The 18669-nt window shown below is 36.5% G+C and overlaps 1 protein-coding gene across 1 annotated transcript; it reads left to right on the forward strand.

The window, feature by feature from the left end:
• Positions 1–2005: 2005 nt before the first annotated feature.
• LOC129923183 (octapeptide-repeat protein T2-like) lies at positions 2006–17237 on the forward strand. The gene is made up of 3 exons (XM_056013110.1): positions 2006–2142; positions 15481–15538; positions 16467–17237. Exons 1-3 carry the CDS (start codon positions 2006–2008, stop codon positions 17235–17237), a joined length of 966 nt encoding a protein of 321 aa, XP_055869085.1.
• The last annotated feature ends 1432 nt before the right edge of the window (positions 17238–18669 follow it).

Raw genomic sequence — 18669 nt, forward strand, 5'->3', positions numbered from 1 at the left:
ATATACGCGCAGGCTATTTGTTCATCCATTTGTAAGTAAATAATATACGCGCAGGCTATTTGTTCATTCATTTGTAAGTAAATTAAAGTTCCTCTTTCAGACCATGCGGACTATAAGGCAGGTGATGTACAGGTCATGAGATTCTTTGGTTCACCGTTAACGAGCGTGTCATGTAGCCAGCACAACGACCGACCGCCTTTACTTTTACCCAATTTATGTCAGGTACCCATTAATTCTGAGCCGCTCATAATATCCCGAAATTAAATATCCAGGTCTTCACGAGGATTCGAACCCGTGAACCCTCCGGATGGGAAGTCAAGCGCTTTACCACTCAGCCGTCGCCACCACCTTCATTTGTAATTGACAGCTATTGGTATGGAGAGCCAACTAATCTTTCTAAAAAGACATGGTCAGCTTCATAAACGAGGACTAGACTGGAATGGAAACACAAATTGTAATCGATTACATCGTAAAGGAAGTGGGACCAAATACAAACAAGAAATTGTAATCGATTACATCGTAAAGGAAGTGGGACCAAATACAAAGAAGAAATTGTAATCGATTACATCGTAAAGGAAGTGGGACCAAATACAAACAAGAAATTGTAATCGATTACATCGTAAAGGAAGTGGGACCAAATACAAACAAGAAATTGTAATCGATTACATCGTAAAGGAAGTGGGACCAAATACATACAAGAAATTGTAATCGATTACATCGTAAAGGAAGTGGGACTAAATACAAACAAGAAAAACATGACAGAATACATTTCTTAAAAACGATATAAACTCTATTATTAAACTTACAATATAATTAAACTTATGCGATTATTTATTGGTATAAGTAAAGCTTAGATAATCTCTCAATAAACTTGAAGTAACTTTAAATTTAATAATTAAAAAACAACAACTCGGTAATCGTATAATATCGGTACACTACGGCTGACTAGGCCTTTTTTTTTAATATTGAATAATTCCAATGATAGGACTTTAGAATAAGAAAACGATGCGCTAAATTCTCCTGAACATTAATTTATTATACTCTTAAATCAATAATGCCTTACAATCGGAAATTTCCGAACGCGATAGTCCTTTCAAAACCGATGTCGGCTCTAGATCTAAGTCTAGTACTCAAGCCAAATTTACGTTTACTTTTTTACTTTGAAAAATTATAATGACCAAACTAGAGTTTTTCCCATGTGGCCAACGAGTTAGTTATTCTTTTCACAGCGATAGACATCAACTGGAAATTCGTTAGAGACGGTTGTTTTTTTTTTTGTTAGATCAACGTTCAGGCTGCTTCCAGACTGGATCCTGGCGGGTTCCAGGTCCCATGAAGTTTTGACTAGAATAGAGGTATTGTAAAAATAGTCAAGAAAGATATGCTGACAATAAATAATAGTTGGCAAAACTCCGCCATTGATTTTCAACTCGGCCACTTATTCTTATTTTCAAAATAAACATTAAAAGACTGTTATTCCAATTTTCTTTGGGTTTTTTTTCGGAGTGGGGGGGGGGCTGTTAGATTTAATTAAATGTTTGTTTGTTGTTTGTTTTAACAATGAATATTAATTGTAAAAGAAAATGCTTTTGATTAAATCAAAAGGAAAAAAAAAAAGTCTATGCATTTTGTGTTTTATATGAATCGTGCCTTGCCCTTCCCCTCCGCACACACAAAATAAGAAATTTGTTGACCTGATTGTGTATTGATGAGTTCCCGCTTTTTAATTAAAGGAATGGTTTGTTTGTTTTTTAAATTAGATTCAAAACCAAGAAGAAAACGAGCGCCGAACCTGGACTACTTGTGTCACATTTCATCAGATACGGGACACCTTGATCCATCACTGATACACCTGCTGAACCTGCTACCACTTCCAACCCCACACTCTCTTCTTTGCCTCCCGCCATACTCTGAGAGGCATACTCCTGGTCGGAGGAACAAAATACCAGGGACCCCAAACATTGTGACCTTTGCCCTGTAAGAGAGCGAGACAAATGGGACGGAGATGGTTGCGAAGGACGCTGCTAACAAAATTCCTTATCACCTGTCCGAGCAGACTGTCCCCAACGGGGAGGAGGTGGAAGGCGTGACGGCTATTGTGACCGATCAGCATTGGGGCAAAACTCAGGGCGGCGGCTCCCGGTCAATTAATCAACGCCAAGTCAGCTGTAGTAAGCAAAACGCGAATGCCCGTAGAACAGCAGATTTATATCGACGGCAAAAAAAAAAAAGATATAGAAACTCCATTAAGTGAGCGGTCCCCAGGGACCGAACTAAAAGGGACAACTCCACTTATGGAAACAAAATACCGTCGACAGAGGAGTAACGATGCAGCTGATAGAGCCCAGGGAACAAGAGTTTCTCTGAGCGACGAGCTTGCAGATAGAACACAAAAATTCTTGCCAAACATTGTTTCTTTCATGTTGACGCGAACAAAAAGAAAAAAAAAGAGAAACAGACGAAGAAAAACGCGAAAGAAAGAAATATTTAAAAGAAAGAAACATTGCTACGTGTTGAAAGATACAGGCGATAGATTCGGTTCAATGATACGAACGAAATAGGCACCTCCACACTTCCGTCAGTCGAAACTTTTCAGAAATGGCACATTAAAGGAGTCACATGACGAAGTCTCTTCTGAACAGTTACAACTCAATCATTTTGCACATTTTGTCCGTTGAAGAAAAACTGAGGAAATGTTTTTTTTTTTAAAAGACAATTCCTCCTTTATGAAGTTTATTGTTTTTCTCTCAAAAGAATTTCACTCTGGCCACTGTTCTTGCTTCATATCTTGAGACTCTGAGACTCACAGCTTCAAGCTATGAGGAGCGATCGAGAGCTAGATCTAGTGCTTCCCAGCCGTGAATGTCATCAGTTAAATTTCTAGAAAAATTGTTAGAGCCTTTTTTTCAAATACGTGGTACGCGTCCAGGTTCCATGCAGGTTTCTGAAGCCTCCATGAAGTTATGACTGAAATAGAGTTATTGCAAAAATAATTAGTTAAACTAAAACTAAGTTTGAACTAAAAAAAAAGTAATTAAACTTTTAGTTAATCACAAATTGAAAAAATTAGTTAAACTAAACTAAGAGACTTTAGTTAAACTTTTACTAACTATTTTGACCTTTTTTAAGGACGAAACAGCCAAACATGAAAAATATAAAGCACAACCAATCTCTTTAGCAAAATGTAATAAACATTTATTTGTGCACTTGAAAAAAGATTTAAATGTCTTTATGGGATAGATGTAGATCTTAATAGAATCACTAGAATGATACTATTATAGAAAGAAATAGCTTCAAGCTATGAGGAGCGATCGAGAGCTAGATCTAGTGCTTCCCAGCCGTGAATGTCATCAGTTAAATTTCTGGAAAAATGGTTAGAGCCTTTTTTTCAAATACGTGGTACGCGTCCAGGTTCCATGCAGGTTTCTGAAGCCTCCATGAAGTTATGACTGAAATAGAGTTATTGCAAAAATAATTTCGATAAAAATATTGACAGATTTGCCAGCAAATATATAAAGGCAGGTTTCAATATTTTCAGAAAGAACATCAGAATGAAATTCTATAAAAGAAAAATGATAGAGAAGAATGGAGAAAGACGGTTGACAGATCTTGTGTGGTGCCTAGTGATGGGAACTAAACTAAATTTTTTTAGTTAAACTAAAACTAAGTTTGAACTAAAAAAAAAGTAATTAAACTTTTAGTTAATCACAAATTGAAAAAATTAGTTAAACTAAACTAAGAGACTTTAGTTAAACTTTTACTAACTATTTTGACCTTTTTTACGGACGAAACAGCCAAACATGAAAAATATAAAGCACAACCAATCTCTTTAGCAAAATGTAATAAACATTTATTTGTGCACTTGAAAAAAGATTTAAATGTCTTTATGGGATAGATGTAGATCTTAATAGAATCACTAGAATGATACTATTATAGAAAGAAATTAGAAGTCATTGACCAAGTTCTAATATAAGTTACCTTTTAGAAGTAATGATAAAACTGCATGTTGACTCGCTAGCTAACTCTAGATTCTAGAATATTAATAATATCTTCTACAAACGAAATGATCAGAAATATAATCTGGATCTAAATCTAGAATTAGATCTAGCTACTAGACCAAGATCAAATAATTAATATTTTAATCTAAAAATAATTTAAGAAATACTAGTTAGGCCTACTACTACTACTACTACTAGATCTAAATAGAGTCTAGTAGATATCTTAGTAACTCTAGATCTATCTAGAGATTTTAGATTATTATAATTATGATTATAACAAGATATGGGTATTTAGATCTATAATATACTATAATAGGCCTATAATATACTCTAGTAGATAATACTAGATCTAGATCTAATAGATCTAGATAGTAGATATAAGTATAATTATAATAGAAGTAGATGTAGATCTAGTCTAGATTTAGTTAATTTAGTATTAGATATCTAGCATAGTGACGACTATTATTAGTAGGCCTATTATAGTCATTAATATTATAGAACTATCATCTTTGCATCTTAGGTCTCAGTATAGGCCTAATAAGTAATCTAGAATTTTCTAGATATATCTAGATCTAATCTAGACTCTAAAATTCTACTTCTAGAATAGTAGAATCTCTAAATTCTACTTCTAGAATAGTAGAATCTCTAAACTAATAGATCTATATTATTGACTTATAATTTTAGATTTACATTTAGATCTAAGACTACTAAGAGTTAGACTCTACTTAAGACTAAGAGACTAAAATAATTAAATATAGACTATTATGACTATAGATGTAATAGAAGAAATAGACTAATAGTAATAGACTAGACGTCACTAGACTCTAACTTTAGATCTATCTAGTAAAAAGTTTTAAAATAAAAAGAGTCGACATTTCTTTTAGATCTATAGTAAAGCAAAATTCTTTGCCTGCAGCTATACAGGAACACACTGGTGTTTAATAAAAAGCAGCAAAATGTAGATCTATAGTAGCAAGGAATTATCGGGATTTATCAAGCAGCGAAACTTGCTAGAAATATAATGAACACGTGTATTTTTTTTTTAAAGGCGGGGAAAGTGGCCATTAGAGGGTAAAGGTCAAAAGGCTTTCTAGTGACCTGTGCACCCTCTAGTTTATTCTCCTCTCTATCATTCATTATGTAGATCTATATTCTCTGAATTACATAGATCTAAATATTTATTGGTATGACCGTATGTATGTTAAAAAAGTTTGTAAAATTTGTAATTAAAAATATGGGTTTGTAACTAAAAAAAATTAATTAAACTAGGATTTTAACTAAACTATTTTTTTTTAATTAAACTTTGGCCTTAACTAATTTTTTTTAGTTAAACTAAAAGTTAGCAACTTTTTAGTTAACTTTTGCCCATCACTAGTGGTGCCATAGCGTTCCATTCATTATGCACTGCAGTACACGCGGCAATATGAAAAACTACTTATTAATTGTTGTTTTAAATTATGTCCAACGTATATGCATACTAAATAGATTTTTTCCTCTTTAAAAAAAGGAAACATTTTTTCGTGTGTGTAAATGTAGTAGTTTGTACGACAGAACTTATTCAACTTGGCTACACATTTGTAAGAAAAAAAAATTGACAAACAATCTAAAACAATCTACACAAATGTGTTACAAATACGGTGTTTGTTATTAGATTTTATGCTTTCAGAAAAGAAAAAAGTAGCCGTTGCATCAAAACTTTGAATGGTCTAAAATATTATGATGTCGGATTTTCACTATCTTTTCTAGATTCTGAGATCCAAACGTGACGAACGGACAGACGCACGGAAAGAAAGTCCACACAATACTAATAGCGTCTTTTCCCCTTTCGAGGGCCGCTAACAAAAAGTATTACATGATATGGATGTGCAACCTTTTTTCACTCCGCCACGCGCCATAGTACATGCTGCTTCATTACACTTACTGATGCTCCCCGGACCTATGTAATCACTGGCGCCCCCCTTTCCCGGCCCTATGTAATCACTGGCGCCCCCCCCCCCCGGGTCATGTAGCACAAGCATACACCTTGATGAACACACGCGGACACCGAGTAAGTGACACACACAAACGTGACACCCTATCACTGCTAACATAATCATCATCATTATCTAGGTTCGCCCTTAGCACACACACACACACACACACACGCGCGCTCTCGCGCACACACACACACACACACACACACACAATTATTGCATCTGAAATTGAAAAAAAAAAAGGGGGTCCGGGAATGGACGTCATTCTACACCTGGATAACCATTGTACCGTGAACTTCAACTGGCGCCCGCCATGCGCCACACACACCATCTTTTAACCCCTTAACCACCATCCACATAATTGGTTATTCGACACCTTTTTAATCCACGCAGCAGACGACCCGAAGTGATTTGAAAATTACGGGATGGTGGGGGGAGATAGAGGGAGAGAGTAGGAGAGAAAGAAGAAGAGCGAGCGAAATAAAGAGTGAGAGAGGGTAAGAGAGAGTGGTAGATACTGAGTGAGAGAGAAAAAGAGTGAGTGTGAGAGAGAATGAGCGGGATAAAGAAAGAGTGAGAGTGAAAAAGAGAGGGAGACAGATTAAGTGTGAGAATAAGAGAGAGAGCAAGAGAGAGACAGTTAGAGAGAATGAGACACAATAAGAGACGGATATTGGGGGTAGAGAGAGAGAGAGAGAGAGAGAGAGAGACTTGCTGAATAATAGAGAAATAGCAAATAAACTGTTTTGTCCCGCAGCATGAGCTCATGTGCGAAATTTCAGCTGGATAGGTTTATGAATAAGTTGTCAAAATAAATAATTTAAATGTCTGACTATGACATAGGTGTTAGTATTTATTAAGTATTAAACAAATGAATTATTTGTTTTGAGAGAAGTTACCAAATAGGTATGACTTGACTTAATCCTTTAGACTCCCAGTGGAGCAGTTCTTTGCCATAGAAAAAGTCCCTGAAACTATCTAAGTCATTTACCCGCCTTTACATGTTCATATTGTAGTAAAGATCATTTAATGGCTATGTTTACAATCATAATGTATACTTAAGGCTCTTTGAGAACATAGAGTTAAAATGGTAACTGGTTCTTTGCCATAGAAAAAGTCCCTGAAACTATCTAAGTCATTTACCCGCCTTTACATGTTCATATTGTAGTAAAGATCATTTAATGGCTATGTTTACAATCATAATGTATACTTAAGGCTCTTTGAGAACATAGAGTTAAAATGGTAACTGGTTTTCAGGGGCGAAGCTAGGAATTTCCCCTCAAGTGGGGGCCCGGGGGGATTTTAAAATTCTCCCCCCTCCTCCCCTCATCCTAGCTACGCTACTGTAGGTTTTATTACGGTTAGGTCTTGATGATTCTTCTTGAATATAGTTTGTCGGAGCTCAAAGGCAAGCGAGTTTCAAACTTTCGGTTCATGCGTTTTCCCTATTCCGAATGATCGAAAGCAATCCAGAAACAGAATCTCTTACATACAAATGTATATGAGCTCTACGAAATGTGGATTATAACACACAATATGTATACATATAAATAGGCGAATCAAACGGATAGTGTCTAAGACACGCTTACCCAGGGGGAGAAGAGCGTCTCGAGAGAAAGTTTGAGATATTACACGCATGGCAGTTTAAGGAACTTAAAAAATCCGAATCTAAATTAAGATCTAGATTTACATAGTATACGTCATAAACAGACAATTACATTTATTATTTAGATTGCAAAGGTGGAGCCAATGTTAAATTAAACTCCGCCCACTGTCAATGTTGACAAGCTGGAGATCGTTATATGGAATCTCAATACAGAAATCTTTCTTTGTATTACCTTCTACATGTAGACCCATTATTTGTTCTATTAATGTATTGAGCTGAGGGCGGAGAATCACAATCGGTTCTAGAGTAAGAAATGTAGTCGTGGAAAGGTCAAGGCGAATGGAGGCGCCAAAAGTGTGGGAAGAGGTGAAATTCAAGAATTAAATATATCTTTACTCTAATAAAATTTAAGAATTATTTTTTTTATTTTTTTTTTACAATGCTTATATCAAAACAATATCTTTCTGTCTGGTAAAAAGTTTGTACACGTTATTTCTCCCACACCCAATCTCGGATCAAGCCGAAATATCGCACCATTGTTTCTTTTACTTGACAACACAAGAATCAACTTTAAAATATTAATAAATTAGATAATTAACTATTGGTAATAAATTATTTTGTTTGGTATCTCGAACAAGGGAAAGAAATAGTACTTAACAGATGTGGTAGTTTAAGCTGAATTAGTCCCCTTTATAGGTCGACTCTTTAAAGTTTGAAGCTAACAATAAAACCTTCCCTTTTATAAGCACTTCGCTAGCACAGTGGTAGAGTGTCAGCTTAAGCACTGAATTCGAATTCAGGTCGTTTACTTTTTAATTATTTTTTTTTAGCGGACCCCAAAAGGGAAAAGTCGCTATTAGTTTTGTGCGGTTTGTCTGTCCGTCCGTCCGTCCGTCCCGTTTAAATCTCGTAAACTAGAAAAGATAGGGAAAATCCGACATCATAATATTTTTGGCCATTCAAAGTTCTGATCCAACGTCTACCTTTTTCTTTTCTGAAAGCGGAAAATTTAATTCTTTTAAATCAACAATGCAAGCAGTTTTTTTCATAAAAATACATAATTTTTACAAATATTCACTATTAATAGTAACAAACACTGGAGTAAGGGAGATGACTATTTACCATATTTTTAACACATTTATGCAAACGGTTTTAGATTTTTTGTCCAAAAAAATTTGTTTACAATTTTATTACAAAGTTAAGTAAGATCTGTCATACTAACTACTACATTTACAAAAAAAAATGTTTATTTTTATTTTTAATGAGGAAAAATCTTATATACATATAATTGGAACACAATATAAAACATAATTAATAAGTAGTTTTTCATATTATTGCTTGAACTGCTGTGTTTGCGTAGTACACTCAAAACATTACTAAAGGAATTTTTTTTCTTTTTTACCGATATGTACCAGAAATGGCGCATTGTACGATTACAAGTAGCGCACTACACCCCCCTAAGGTAATTTAAAATAAAAATATATTGCGCTAATTTCATGCTTATAGCATGCTCAGAGCGCTATGGTCCAATTTCATTTGTGGACCAGTAAAGTTTCTTTCTCTCTTTCGAGATTTAAAAAAAAAAATAATTAATTACCAATAGTTCATTAACTTATTTGGTTAATATTTTTTTTTTAATTCTTGTGTTATCAGGTAAAAGAAATAATTGTGCAAAATTGCAGCTTGAAAAATACAAAGCTTATATTAAGTGCATTTGTATCAAGAAATTTGGATCAGTCATGTAATTCAATTTGTATAGATAATAGATCTAGATCTAGACTAACATTAATAAATCTGTGTGATTAGAAATAGTTTTACCATTTGTATTTGTTTAGGTTATTTCATGCTTTTTGCTTTCTCAATGTCTTATCACTTGTCTGGACCAGTTTGAAAGGGTGTAGGTGGATGAAAGAAGGGGGTATCTGGGTCGTCGCTTTTTAAATGTATTCGTAATAAAAATAATAAAAAAAAAGTGAGCGACCTAGGGACTCCCGGTTCGGAAGCCAAGCGCTTTAATGATTTTTTTTATCAGGTAAAAAAAAAATAATTGTGCAAAATGTCGGCTTTTCCTAAATTGGGTGTGGGAGAAATAACATGTAAAAAGTGTAACAGACAGACAGACAGACAGACAGAGTTGTTATAAGCTTTGTAAAAAAAAACGTCTTTTATGAAGTAACGTCTGTATCATATAAGATGTTTCAATACTAATGCGGCCCCAAACCCAGAACACCAATAGTGAAGGGTATTTATTTGGATTTGCAAATTCATAGTAATTAGGTCTTACTTTAAAGACCTAAACCTGATTAAATGCTGAGGTGTAGAGTAACCGTTATAGAAAGTGTGATTAACCTGCCTAATTCTACTACAATTGAATAAGCTTATATCTGGTCAAAAGGCTATTAAATGCATTTGTCATTCCTAAGAATGAAGAATAAAGAAAGGAATAAAAACACTTTATTCTGTCATCATCAGTGATATAATGAAAAAAGAACAACAGGGACGCTGTCTAAGAGTCCAGTTAACATAAAAATGAGCTGAGAACTAACCACAAAGTAAACAATGAAATAAGATATAGGATCCTCAGAAATACTCAGAAATGACTTTAATTATTTCCTGATTCATACACACATGGGCGTGTCCCTGAAACCTGAAAACCTTATTGATTGTAATTTAAAACAAGACTACGTTAGAGTTTTTTCCCTTTCTTCCACCAACACTGCACGAATACGAGCTAAAGAAAAGCAGAAATTGATAACAAGCATAAGTTAAATGAAATGTGGGGAAATTATACATTTATACATTTCTAGTCCATTTGTAAAACCAATGGCCATTGTTTTTGAGCTTTCTGTGATAAGAGAAGATCTCTTTTAAGACATTATAGAACACATGGAGTTGAACTAGAAGAAAGCCAGAAGATTGTATCCGACTCTGATTTTAGCAAAGAATGTGTAGTCAGGAAAAAAGAAAAGAGGATAGAAAAGAGGCGAATGCTCTTTGTCAAGAGGCATTGTGAAAGAAGTAATCCTTGAAGCCTCCTAAAACATCGTCTTTGTCTTGTCTCAAAACTACTGAAACTAAGACCCAAGGAAATCGTTCTCTCAATGCAGACATTTACAAGACACATTGAAGAACTTTCTCATGATGTATCAGAGCATGCTCTTTTCTTTTCATCTTCCTTGACCCAATTCTGCTGATGTTTGTGATGTCGCCCAGTTAAGCCTTTTATAAGAGGACTTGATAATAATTTCAACACATTTGAAGGACGTGTTGACCTTGATTCAGCCAATGAGAAAAACAAACAAGAGTGCCCAACATATTTTAGAAAGCAAAGTCGTGTTTGGAAAATTATCAATTAAATTTGAGTAAACTCTTAAGTGTCTGAACTGATGGAGTACCGCCAATGATTGGTAGAGAGACTTGAACAGTAACTAAAGTTATTCCTTTCAATTCGGATCAACATACAGATTCGAACAAACATTTTCATCCACGAAAATAATCGAAAACAAATTGTGGTCGTGACTGTCCGATTCCAATATGATGAACTGTCCATTGGTTTCTGTTGCGAATTGAACTATTTCAGGTTTATTGAAAACAAACTAAAGCCAAATCATTAAATCTAATTAACTTGCCTGCATAAGAATTTTTTTATTTTTTAAAACTGAGAACAATGTTCATATTTAATTAGTAGTATATTCAAAAATAATCCAATGATCAGTGCTCATTCAGAAATGTCCATAGAGTAAATAAACATTGATTTGTGTGTGTGTTCGTGTAAACTCCCTTCCTCTACAAATGCTACATGTGCCCGTGCTATCATCAATGTTTATGATTTTGATGGGGAGATAAAACTACCATGTCGAGAGTTTCATATTTGAAAGGTGTAAAAGTGAGCACAAGTTTGTGTGGCGCATCTGCATTAGAAGTAAAGAAACTGGCGCTTGGAAGAAAAAGGTTGGCCACCTCTGGTCTGGATCTACTATGAATTTAATTAGATGACTGATTTAACCTAATCGAAACTTCGTATAAGCTTTGTATGTTTTTTAATATTTTTATATTTTTCTTGTTTTTTTTTTATTATTATCAGGAAATGCTTATTTTTACAGCTGACGGTGTCACGGGTTCGATACCAAATTAAACTAAAAAAAAAATTTTTTTTTTTATTACTTTATTATATTTGAAGTTTAATAATGAAGATTTTGTCTTTTTTTTTTTTTTTTCAAAAATATATTTTCCTAAACTTTTTTTTTTGGTCATTTAATTTACAGCAAAAAAAAAAAAATGTGTGGAAGTGTCTTTGTTAGATATTGCTTATAAAAAAAATGAGATTGGGGCGAGAATAATGGTTATATGAGGCCTCACCACTGACCTGCAACGTAGCAGCCTTTGGACAGTTGACAGCAATAGCTCGTTGTCACGTCACAGCTTGCGACGTCGCAGGTCAGTGTTCAAGCCTTCTATTGGTCTCGATTGGGGTCACTTTACACAAATGTTTTGGCCCACGATCATCACTTCTGCTTTCTTTGTCAATTTAAAGTGCTTTAAAGATATAGATATATATTTATGTTTCAAAACGAGAAAGGTTAGGGCTTGGGTTAGGGTCAGCGTTAAGTAAATATGTCGAAAAATTATCAAAAACAAAATGCTATTAGTTGGCAACACAAAATGGCAGTCTCTGAGTCATATTAGTAACGGCGTTTAAAATACAAGCTTCTTTATTTAAGTAAAAAAAATATATTTAAAACACTATTTACCATTATTAAATGTAATATCAAACCAACCAACCAATTTTCGGTGTCCTGTTAGCTTGGGACGCTGACCTACATGATTACAAGCTAAGCATCCTATCACTGACAAGCATTATATAATATAGGAATATAAGTGGTTCTTTTCTCTCTGTTTGACCACAGGGTGCACATGGTTTGACCACAGGATGTCCAATCGCTTGGCTATAAAACAAAACACTACATCACTTTGTCTTAAGGCGGGAGACCGGAAGCTGGCCGTCTACTGGACGTTGGCATCTCATTAGCACTATTAGTCGTCAATCACGAAGGGCTCTAGGAAATGTTATATTTCACACGGCCCCAGTTTTCTACTTCGTCGAGTGCCCACTCATTAACTGTGTTGGAGAGCAGTATTTAACAGGTGATATCCACCCCCCCACCCTCAAGACACACACCGATTCCGTGAGCCCTTCAATATATGGTCTAGATCCGATTGACTCACTGGAGATTCTAGCTTTAGTGGAGCAAAGACCGGGAAAGGAGGGGGGGGGGAGAAATCAATATAAGAGTGGAAGGATTTATTGAGTGAAGAGAAAACTTATTATGTCATTGATAACATTGATAACACAGATAACATAGATAACTCTGATAACATTGATAACACAGATAACATGGATAACATTGATTACTCTGATAACATGTAAAAACACCTACCATTTGATAATTGAAGCTTATCCTCGCTATCCAACAAATGGCAGATTTTAAAGAATCGTTTTTCTATGTTAGTTATTGTATTTGGTTTGACAAAGCTGATATTTTATCACTATGCCCCTCTGGGTGGAATCTTGTTCACGTTATTTCTCCAGCTTTCTATTCTTGGATCAAGTTGAAACTTTGTATAATTATTCATTTACGACGACAACACACGAATCAATAAAAAAAAAACAACTAACCAATAAATTAATCAATTAGTCATAATTAATAATTTTATATACATATATATAAGTTTTTCCCCGTGTTGCAAATGAGCGAGTAATTCTTTTCTCAGCCATATACATCAACTGTTAAATTTCTATGAAAGTCGTTCGAGCCGTTTTTGAGTTCCGTGTCCAGGGTTCACCTTCCACCCTGATTCCATAAAATTCTGACTTGAATAGAGGCATTGTAGAAAAAACAATATACTTTTTTATGTTCCTTGTTTATTTATCAAGAGGATTCCTGGGTGAAAAGTGGTTTGCTGCTTTTTAACCGAAGGTCATGAATTCGAATCCTGGTCAGTACTTTATTCTCATTAGCCGGTGGCTACATTGAAGAAAACATTACATCCCAGACCATTCATGCCCAAACTACGGCCTACGGGACATAGCCGGCCCTCAAAAGTGAAACCTCTGTTCCATGTGACAGGACGAGACACTTGCTGTGAAAGTCTAAAAGGTTTGCTCCTAAATCACCAGACGACCCTCGCCCACCGCCTCCAAATTGTATAGAATAGAGGGTGGCCTCAGAAGAAATTTAAAAAAAATGTCATCGACTAATTTAATGAAATATATAATTAATTTCCTCTAACCTACTGACACAGCAGCAACTAAATTGGGTGAAACTGGGAAAATAATCCTAAGGCTGTCATAGAATGTTGAATAAAGTAAAAATGAAAACAAATTAATGTCTGCTAATCAAGGTTCTCTCCCCTTTCGTTTCGATACTTTTCACGACCTCTTCATGCGCATGACGAGGTACTGAACATTTGATGACGTCATAAACACCATCTTGAATTTCAGATTCTGACAGGACGATGAGAAAGGGAGAGAGAGAGAGAGAGAGATTGAGAGAGAGATTGAAGGAGAGAGAGAAAGAGAGAGAGAGAAAGAGAGAGAGAGAGAGAAGAAAGAGAATGAAAATGATTGGGGAGAAGGCGATGGGAGGGTGCTAAGGTGTGCGATGGGGGCGCTGGGTAGAGAAGACCAAAACGTTTTTATAGTGCTGAGATTTGAAGAGCTTCACCAGTCGGCCAGGCGGGAGATAACTTGGTACCACGCTGAGGCTCCCGTTGCTATGGTTACATAATCTGCCCCTTTATGCCAACTTTATGACGCAGGGGCGGCAATCTGATACAGCAGAAGTAACTTTTCAAATGCCGAATAAGAGAGCAGCACTATATATTTGAGCAGATTTTCGCTCTGTGCATTTTTTTTATTACTAGATAGAGCCCGTCCAACAATCACGTTAGAGAAACAGTGCCGGCGCTAGGCTTTTCGCCACCCGTCTAGATGCTATAAATTGACCCTTAGTAATGACGGTTCTCAACCCTTTGAGACTCAGTCCCTTGTTATGATTTTAACAAAGTTTACGCCTGCCTGTCTGTTACCTACATTGTTATACAACGTTGAGAGGAGTGTCAATACTGTTTCAAAATGTTTTATTATTTCTGACATTTTGTCCTTAGTTGTTACATAGATTAAAGTGTAAGAGTTTTAAAATTAGAAACTAAAACTGATTTAACATCAACTGATGATCTTAAAGAGCTCGTAACGGAAATAGTTTAAGATTAAAGTTTAACATTATAGTTTAACATTATAGTTTAACATTATAGTTTAACATTATAGTTTAACATTATAGTTTAACATTATAGTGCCAGTTTTGTACTCAAGTCGATTATACAAATAAAAAATTCAGCCTTACGAGAAAATATATTAATTGGTTCAAAAACTTTTTTAAAGCTTTTAAACTTATCATTTAAAAGCGTAAAAGAATTTTAAAAAATTACAAATTAATAATTACATTTCAGGATTTCAAACTTATAAATAAATTCTAAGTCAATATCGCTTGTGATTTCGTTTATAACGGACAGAAATGTCGGATTTGAACTGCATGTCACATACATATTTCTGTTCAACTATCTTGTCGTCTGATTCACTATAAGAGCCAATCAATGTACTCCAGCATTAGTCTCTTATTCTCTACTTGAACAGTGAGTCCAGTGTCTTGAGATGACTCTCCGGACAGTTTCACAGTGTTAAACTTATTTTTCTGATTGATTTGACAAAGGTTGTTTCAAAAGTATCTTGAGACATTACGTCACACTATTCATAGAGAAAAACGTTAAAGAGCTTTTATACTTTTCAATTTTTTATTTCTGTAACATTTAATTTGTTTTGTGTGCAAAAGCTCATATGTTTCAGGTGCGACCAGGACTCTCGCACCCACCTAGTGACGCCACTGGCTAGAGAGATGAGTGAGGTAAATCAGTAAAAGAGCGAGTAAAGGTGAGTAAATTGAGTGAATCAATAAATGAGAAATCTTTTCATGACGAGAGTACATCGTTCTCTAACATTTTTAAAATTGTTAATTATTTCTTCCATGAATACTACATGAAAATTTATGGCTGTGAGTTATTTTTATCTTAAGGTAATAAACCATGTAACAATAATAACTATAAATTATTAGAATAAAATATTTTGTTAAATGAAATATCGAAGTCATTAACAACAGCAATCTGACTGCACATTAAAACTTAAATAGCCATTCCAGATTTAAGTAGCACACTGTCCAGTCTCCTCATTCTGTAACCCATATAACGACGTTTGCTTTAAGACTCCACCCCCCCCCTTCCCGCCCATTCAAGTCCTTTTATGCAACAGTCCTTATGTGGGCTCCACACTATTTCTTCATCAAAAGAAGCCCTTGCTAACATGTAATCCGTCTTTTTTTTTTAAATACATAAAGTTTATTTTAATGTGTCAGTCCTCCATTCTTTCAGATTTGCAGTGCAATGTTGTAAAAAATCGTGGCGTGCGCGCGCACTTCTGGTCAGGTGACTCGAAACGAAAAATAATAATAATAAAAACTAGAAAAAAAATAAATAAAGATAAAGTTTTATTTTCGAACATTTTATTGAAAAAAATGTGTATGTTACTTGTTTTTGTAGAAAATGTGAGAGGACAGAGAGAGAGGGTACAAGAGAGAAAGACTTGAAGGGGAGATAGATAAAGAGGCATAGTTGTGGATAGAGAAACAGGGGCGCATGGGGTAGGACATACAGAAACAGAGATGCATAGGGGAGGACACAGAGAAATAGAGAGGCAAAGGGGAGGACACAGAGAAATAGAGAGGCATAGGGGAGGACACAGAGAAACAGAGAGGCACAGAGGAGGACACAAAGAAACAGAGAGGCACAGGGGAGGACACAAAGAAACAGAGAGGCACAGGGGAGGACACAGAGAAACAGAGAGGCACAGGGGAGGACACAAAGAAACAGAGAGGCACAGGGGAGGACACAGAGAAACAGAGAGGCACAGGGGAGGACACAGAGAAACAGAGAGGCACAGGGGAGGACACAGAGAAACAGAGAGGCACAGGGGAGGACACAGAGAAACAGAGAGGCATAGGGGAGGACACAGAGAAACAGAGAGGCACAGGGGAGGACACAAAGAAACAGAGAGGCATAGGGGAGGACACAGAGAAACAAAGAGGCACAGGGGAGGACACAGAGAAACAGAAATGCACAGGGGAGCACACAGAGAAACAGAGAGGCACAGGGGAGGACACAGAGAAACAGAGAGGCACAGGGAGGACACAAAGAAATAAAGAGGCACAGGGGAGGACACAGAGAGGCACAGGGGAGGACACAGAGAAACAGAGAGGCACATGGGAGGACACAAATAAACAGAGAGGCACAGGGGAGGACACAGAGAAACAGAAATGCATAAGGGAGTACACAGAGAAACAGAGAGGCACAGGGGAGGACACAAAGAAACATAGAGGCACAGGGGAGGACACAGAGAAACAGAGAGGCACATGGGAGGACACAGAGAAACAGAAATGCACAGAGGAGGACACAAAGAAACAGAGAGGCACAGGGGAGGACACAGAGAAACAGAGAGGCACAGGGGAGGACACAGAGAAACAGAGAGGCACAGGGGAGGACACAAAGAAATAGAGAGGCACAGGGGAGGACACAAAGAAACAGAGAGGCACAGGGGAGGACACAGAGAAACAGAGAGGCACAGGGGAGGACACAGAGAAACAGAAATGCACAGGGGAGGACACAAAGAAACAGAGAGGCACAGGGGAGGACACAAAGAAACAGAGAGGCACAGGGGAGGACACAAAGAAACAGAGAGGCACAGGGGAGGACACAGAGAAACAGAAATGCACAGGGGAGGACACAAAGAAACAGAGAGGCACAGGGGAGGACACAAAGAATCAGAAATGCATAAGGGAGTACACAGAGAAAAAGAAATACATAAGGGAGTACACAGAGAAACAGAGAGGCACAGGGTAGGACACAAAGAAACAGAGAGGCACAGGGTAGGACACAGAGAAACAGAAAGGCACAGGGGAGGACACAAAGAAACAGAGAGGCACAGGGGAGGACACAAACATTGAGGCATAGGGTAGGACACAGAGAATTAGAGAGGCATATGGGAGGACAAAGAGAAGCAGAGAGGCATAGTGGAAGGCACAAACATTGAGGCATATGGTAGGACACAGAGAAACATAGAGGCATAGGGGAGGACAAAGAGAAGCAGATAGGCATAGGGGAGGACACAAACAAAAAGGCATAGGGTAGGACACAGAGAGGCATAGGGCAGAGAGAAATGGAGAGGAGTGACAAAGAGAGAGACATGCAAGAGAATGAGATAAATACAGAAGCATTGAGGAGGAGTGAGAGATTATTAAGAGTTGCCTAGAAAGAAAGACATATATGCACAGAAAGAATAGTGGAAGCAGATGGAGGTTTTCAAATTGAGAAGTCCTTGTGAACATTACCAATGGAGGCTCCTTTATTGACCCTATATCGTTTTACTCGATGATTATGTAAAAAAAAATAAAAAATTAGCGCTATCGCAAAAGTTTCAAACTTGCAGAGAAAAGGATGAGAGACTTATTGTACTATCGTCTTTTGTAAATGTATCTATTTCGGTTTTCTGTTACCTGTTTTTTTAGATAGACAGACAGACAGACAGACAGACAGACAGACAGACAGATAGATAGATAGATAGATAGATAGATAGATAGATAGATAGATAGATAGATAGATAGATAGATAGATAGATAGATAGATAGATAGATAGTCTCCATTGTGTAATCCTAGAAAGGATAGCGTACGGCACTGACACATTGATGTCAAATGCCATCCATGTCAAATGTCATCCATGCCAAACACGAAATGGCATCACACGATCTTCTCTTCAACCCATCTGCAGCGGTTGTTTGCAGCAGGCATTTAGCTGCCACAGCTATCGTCTGCGTCGTGCACACGAGTCAGGGCTAATTAACACCATGGGCTAATGAAGATGTTGTACAAGAGTGGGGAATGAGGTGGGGGGAGAGGCAGATAAGGTCCACAACGGAAGCCCTGTCCGACA

Source organism: Biomphalaria glabrata, chromosome 15 (genome assembly GCF_947242115.1).
Source record: "Biomphalaria glabrata chromosome 15, xgBioGlab47.1, whole genome shotgun sequence".
NCBI classification, from domain to species: Eukaryota; Metazoa; Mollusca; class Gastropoda; family Planorbidae; genus Biomphalaria; species Biomphalaria glabrata.

Excerpts from the sequence above, each read along its gene's own strand:
- LOC129923183 (XM_056013110.1), top strand. The coding sequence starts at position 2,006 with ATGGTTGCGAAGGACGCTGCTAACAAAATTCCTTATCACCTGTCCGAG. Across the intron at positions 2,143-15,480 it reads ACTCAGGGCGGCGGCTCCCG|GTGCGACCAGGACTCTCGCA; the intron begins GTCAATTAATCA and ends CATATGTTTCAG. Across the intron at positions 15,539-16,466 it reads TGGCTAGAGAGATGAGTGAG|AGAGGCACAGGGGAGGACAC; the intron begins GTAAATCAGTAA and ends ACAAAGAAACAG.